Genomic DNA, 6,473 nt, shown 5'->3' on the forward strand with positions numbered 1-6,473 from the left:
CTGCCTTCAATCTTTCCCAGCATTAGGGTCTTTTCCAAAGAGTCAGCTCTTCACATCAGGTGGCCAAAGTACTGGAGCTTGAGCTTCAGCTTCAGCATTAGTCCTTCCAATGAATAGTCAGGGCTGATTTCCTTTGGGATGGACAGGTTTGATTTCCTTGCTGTCCAAGGGACTCAAATTTTCTGCAGTACCACCATTCAAAACCATCATAGGACGGAGTGACCAAAACCATCCCGAATAAAAAGAAATGCAAGAAGGCAGAGTGGTGCCCGAGGAGAGTTTACAAATAGGTGAGGAATAGAAGGGGAAAAGGGAAAGATACACCCAGTTGAATGTAGAATTCCAGAGAATTTCAAGGAGAGATAAGAAGGCCTTTTTAAAATGAACAATGCACTTTTTTTTCCGCAACGGGTTTGCCGCCAGGACACAGGTGTCGTGAAAACCACCGTTAAACCTAAGCCAAAATGGGAAAGGAGAAGACCCACATCAACATCGTTGTCATTGGGCACGTAGATTCAGGGAAGTCTACCACGACTGGCCATCTGATCTACAAATGTGGTGGGATCGACAAGAGAACAATTGAAAAGTTCGAGAAGGAGGCTGCCGAGATGGGAAAGGGCTCCTTCAAATATGCCTGGGTCTTGGACAAACTGAAAGCTGAACGTGAGCGTGGTATCACCATTGATATCTCCCTGTGGAAATTTGAGACCAGCAAGTACTATGTTACCATCATTGATGCCCCAGTCCACAGAGACTTCATCAAAAACATGATTACAGGCACATCCCAGGCTGACTGTGCTGTCCTGATTGTTGCTGCTGGTGTTGGTGAATTTGAAGCCGGTATCTCCAAGAACGGGCAGACCCGTGAGCATGCCCTTCTGGCTTATACCCTGGGTGTGAAACAACTAATTGTTGGCATTAACAAAATGGATTCCACTGAGCCACCTTATAGCCAGAAGAGATACGAGGAAATTGTTAAGGAAGTCAGCACCTACATTAAGAAAATTGGCTACAACCCCGACACAGTAGCATTTGTGCCAATTTCTGGCTGGAATGGTGACAACGTGCTGGAGCCAAGTGCTAACATGCCATGGTTCAAGGGATGGAAAGTCACCCGTAAGGACGGCAATGCCAGTGGAACCACCCTGCTTGAAGCTCTGGATTGCATCCTGCCTCCAACTCGCCCAACTGACACACCTTTGCGTTTGCCTCTCCAGGATGTCTATAAAATTGGTGGTATTGGTACTGGCCCTGTGGGTCGTGTGGAGACTGGTGTTCTCAAACCTGGCATGGTGGTCACCTTTGCTCCAGTCAATGTAACAACTGAGGTGAGGTCTGTAGAAATGCACCATGAAGCATTGAGTGAAGCCCTTCCTGGGGACAGTGTGGGCTTCAACGTCAAGAACGTGTCTGTCAAAGATGTCCGTCGTGGCAATGTGGCTGGTGACCGCAAAAATGATCCACCCATGGAAGCTGCTGGCTTCACAGCTCAGGTGATTGTTTTGAACCATCCAGGCCAGATCAGTGCTGGATATGCACCTGTGCTGGATTGTCACACAGCTCACATTGCTTGCAAGTTTGCTGAGCTGAAGGAGAAGGTTGATCGTCGTTCTGGGAAAAAGCTGGAAGATGGCCCTAAGTTCTTGAAATCTGGTGACGCTGCCATCGTTGATATGGTTCCTGGCAAGCCTATGTGTGTCGAGAGCTTCTCTGATTATCCTCCCCTGGGCCGTTTTGCTGTGCGTGACACGAGACAGACAGTCGCTGTGGGTGTCATCAAAGCAGTGGACAAGAAGGCAGCTGGAGCTGGCAAGGTCACCAAGTCTGCCCAGAAAGCTCAGAAGGCTAAATGAATATTATCCCCAATACCTGTAACCCCAGTCTTAATCAGTGGTGGAAGAACGGTCTCAGAACTGTTTGTCTCAATTGGCCATTTAAGTTTAATAGTAAAAGACTGGTTAATGATAACAATGCATCGTAAAACCTTCAGAAGGAAAGGAGAATGTTTTTGTGGACCATATGTTTTGTGTGTGGCAGTTTAAGTTATTAGTTTTTAAAATCAGTACTTTTTAATGAAAACAACTTGACCAAAAATCTGTCACAGAATTTGAGACCCATTAAAAAAAGTTTAATGAGAAAAGAAAATAAAAAAAATAAAATGAACAATGCAAAGAAATAGAGGAAAACAATAGAATGGGAAAGACTAGAAAGGTCTTCAAGAAAACTGGAAATATCAAGGGAACAGTGCAAGAGAGATCAATCCTACTTTACGTATAATAGCCTTTCTTGTGGTATTTGCCTTACAAAACCCCGGTAATTCTCCACGGGACCCACACCCATTACCCTTTTTACTTCGGACCTAAAACTAGACTCCAGTCCCCGTAGGCCCTGAAAGGTGAAGTACAAAGTTTGACTGAGGAGGAGTTGCACAAAATTACAAGAGAATCACAATGCCCCCCACCCCCACCATTTTACACAAACAAAAGTGAGGAATATGTGCAGAAATGCATATTAAATATGTGGATTAATGATGAAAGAAACACAAAGCTGAATTGGGCTGAATTTATAGAGATGAGCCCACTGAGAATCAAATTATGATACTGCTCTGCTTAAGTTATTTGTTTTCTATCATTTTTGGAATAAAAGCAAAGCATGGCACATGTATCTTTGCAATAACCCATTTAAGCCTAAATTTCCGAGTTTATTTCACTGTTTACTCCCATGTTCAATATATTCCAGTCATGCATGCTCAGCTGCTCACTTGTGTCTGACTTTCCGACCCCATGGACTGTAGCCCAGGCTCCTCTGTCCATGGAATTTTTCAAGCAAGAGTACTGGAGTGTATTGCCATTTCCTACTCCAGGGGATCTTCCTGACCCAGGGATCGAACCCACATCTCTGTGTCTCCTGCATTGGCAGCCAGATTCTTTACCACCTAGCTACCTGGGAAGCCCTGGTGTGCTGCAGTCCACGAGGTCTCAAAGAGTCGGACACAACTTAGCAACTGGGCAACAACAACACTAGGCATAAATTTTGAAATTAATTTTGTAATTTGGGGTGTTATAAAGGACTTTAATCGTTTGCTTGCTTGGCTGAAACATGGACCACGGGGTGGCTTTCACCAGAGAAAGCAGAAATACCAGAGTGCCTTGGTATCACATTGAGAGAACAATTCACACACTTTAGAACTTAGAAAGTTAGAGGATTTAAGACCTGCTCACCCACCCCAGGAGGGTCCAGAGGACACACTTTTCACTATAACCATGGGGAACAAATTCACAAGCAGAATTTCAGAGTCTTGAGGAGTTCTGTGAATGCTCTTCTCAGAAATTACAGTGGGATCTTCTGCCACTGACTTGAGAAGCTTAAATGTAATGGGGATAATTGGATTCTTGGTGGCAAGGTCCAAGTGCGGTATTTAATTGCCAAAGGCAAGGTGATATGGTCGTCTTAATGCACACGAAGTCAAAGCAGCAATCAGGATGTTATGACTCAGACTTCTGTGAATGACCTTGGCTAGTTGATTATAGTGCTCCTGAAAGTGAAACAGATGGGAAGTCTATTAAGTGGAAGAGCTTTAGGTCAAATGATCAACAGTCTTAACTTAAATCGTAAAACAGAGGATCAATTCTCAGACCTGAGCTAGTTTATAGACCCAGAGCTCCTTGAATTAAGGGCAGGCTGGGTCCTCATAAAGAAGGAAATGTAAATGAAAGCCGCTCAGTCATGTCTGACTCTTTGCAACCCCATGGAATACAGTCCATGGAATTCTCCAGGCCAGAATACTGGAGTGGGTAGCCTTTCGCTTCTCCAGGGGATCTTCCCGATGCAGAGACTGAACCCAAGTTTCCCACATTACAGCGGATTCTTTACCAGCTGAGCCCACAAGGAAGCCCAAGAATACTGGAGTGGGGAGCCTGCCCCTCCTCCAGCGGATCTTCCAGACTCAGGAATGGAACCAGGGTCTCCTACACTGCAGGCAGACTCTTTACCAACTGAGCTACCAGGGACGCCCCCGATACTGCCAACCTCCCCTCTCCAATACTGCCAAATATTGTGGTACATTCTGAGGACAAAGGGAATATGGAATGGGTACTGGCAGAAGTGCTTTATAAATATCAATTTTGAGTATATGACCAGTTATGTAAATGAGGGCTGTGATTATTATGCATATTTCTTCTTTATTTTTTACTCCATATGTTGGTGTGTGTGTCCTTCCATCTCTTAAACCTTTGCCGTGTAACAAAATGTATTGGCTTTGCACTACAGTGGGTAGTATCGCTAACTTTACAGCATAGTATTTAATACACAGACTACCAAGGAGAAGGATGACCATCACCCAAACACTTTGCATTCCCCTCACGTGGAAACCGTTTGTGTGTTTTCGGTTATATGCGGTATAATTGTATCAGATTTGGCAGAAGTATGCTTTTTACTATATTTACTTGGAGATCAGGTACGGTTTAAGGAGATGAGTCGGGGTGCTGAGTTGACAAGGGATGGATTGTGATCGTCATTTTACATGTTAACTTGGCTAAGCCATGATGCCCAGCAGTTTGGTTAAACGCCAGTGGAGTTGCTGCAGTAAGGTTTTTTTTTGTATGTGTGTGTTTGTTTTAAGGTATAACTCACATTTAAATCAGTAGGCCATCAAAGAGGCTGACATCAGCCATCTATGGAAGAAGGGATACAGCACCTGGAACAGGGCTGTCCGTGGCGGGGTAAATGACACAACCACCCTGGGAAAAAGTCTGACAGCTTCTTCTAGAATGAAACATACACCCAACTCTATGACCTGCAGCTCCACACAGAGATATTTACCCAATATAAACAAAAATATGTTCACAAAAAAGACTCAAGATGTTTACAATGGCTTTCCTTATATAGCAATAACTAGAAAGAGCCATAGTGTCTGTCAAGAGAAACACAGATAAGTACGTGATGAACCACGAACCCAGCAACACAGAGGACAAGTGACTGGCCCATGAGAGGCTGCAGACAGAGCTCGCAGATATTATGCAGACTGAGAGGTCTGCACAAAAGAGTATACATCATGTCATTTCACTGACACAATGCCGAAATGTATAAAGCTAATCTACTGTGCAGAAAAATTAGATCAGGGGTTACCACTGGGGCTTGGAGGAGGGACTCACTAGAAAGGGGAGTCAGGGAACCACCTGTATTCTGTGTCTTGGTGGCTTATACTTGTATATGTTTGTTAAATGCAGCGAATGTACTTTTATTTTTATTTTATTTTTTTCGAATGTACTTTTAAGATGGTGCATTTCATTGCAAATTTTACATCAAAAGAAAAATGTCAGCAAATATTAAACTCTAGTATTAATGATCTGCCTCAGAAGGATTTGGGGGAAGTGTACTGATGTCAGCACATCACAAATAATAAGATATGTTAATGGATTTGTAATTATGTAATAAGGCGAGTATAATCACACGTTAATAGCAGAGTCTAGGTGCTGAGAATGTGGGTGTCCACGGTAAAATTCTAACAATGTTGCTGCTTGTTTGAAAATTTTCATGACAAAATGTTAAAAAGCATGAAAAAAAAAAAGAAGTACAATAAAACTAAATCAGTAGACTGTATGTAAAGCAACCTACTCTTCTTAATGTGGGTGGGCCTCATCCAATTGACGAAAGATGCTTAGAGGAAAGAAGGGGAATCTTGCGAAAGCAGCGCTGACATAGCATGTGTGAAATTCATAGTTGGTGGGAGGTTGCTGTGTAACACAGGGAACCCAGCCTGGGGCTCTGTGATGATCCAGAGGGGTGGGATGCGGGGGAGGCTCAAGAGGAAGGGGGTAGATGTATAATTATGACTGATTCATGTGTGTGGGGCAGAAACCCACACCACATTGTAAAATTAAAATTAAAAAATAAAAAAGAAACTAAAAATTAAAAAGAAAGGGATTCTGCTTTCAAAATGCTTTCAGATTTTTTCTGTTCAGTCTCAGTCGTGTTTGGCCCTTTTGAGACCCAGTGGACTGGAGCCCGCCAGCCTCCTCTGTACACGGGATTTTTCAGGCGAGAATGCTGGAGTAGGTTGCCATTTCCTTCTCTAAGGGATCTTCCCAGTTCAGGAATCGAACCCACGTCTCCTGAGTATCCTGCGCTGGCAGGCAGATTCTTTACCACTGGGTCTTCTGGGAAGCCCTCATTATTCTTGCATATAAAATCAAAAATAATTTTTCTCAGATTTGCAAATGCTGTGGAATTATATTGTTTACATCTATGCTGGAAACAGTAACTCCGTAACTCAAAAAAAATCTAGTTTGATAAATAATTAAAAATTAATTATGGGGAATTAAAAAATATGTCAAGAGAATTAAGACAGTAAAACACACTTGTGTCTAAATAATTGTTTCAAATATTCTATAAAAAATTCATCAAGAAAAACAATTTTAATTGCAATCTAGATCTAAAATTTCAAGTGATAAAAATATAAAAAATGGGTAAAA

At 42.7% G+C, this 6,473-nt stretch overlaps 1 protein-coding gene across 1 annotated transcript; it reads left to right on the plus strand.

Moving 5' to 3' along the window:
• The first annotated feature begins 395 nt into the window (after positions 1 to 395).
• LOC120877090 (elongation factor 1-alpha 1-like) lies at positions 396 to 2,079 on the plus strand. The gene has a single exon (XM_040259419.1). It carries the CDS (start codon positions 465 to 467, stop codon positions 1,851 to 1,853), a length of 1,389 nt encoding a protein of 462 aa, XP_040115353.1. The 5' UTR covers positions 396 to 464; the 3' UTR covers positions 1,854 to 2,079.
• The last annotated feature ends 4,394 nt before the right edge of the window (positions 2,080 to 6,473 follow it).

Source organism: Oryx dammah, unplaced genomic scaffold (assembly GCF_014754425.2).
Source record: "Oryx dammah isolate SB20612 unplaced genomic scaffold, SCBI_Odam_1.1 HiC_scaffold_17, whole genome shotgun sequence".
Lineage (NCBI taxonomy): Eukaryota > Metazoa > Chordata > Mammalia > Artiodactyla > Bovidae > Oryx > Oryx dammah.

What these genes read in the sequence shown, in the direction of transcription:
- LOC120877090 (XM_040259419.1), top strand. Translation starts at nt 465, where the DNA reads ATGGGAAAGGAGAAGACCCACATCAACATCGTTGTCATTGGGCACGTA.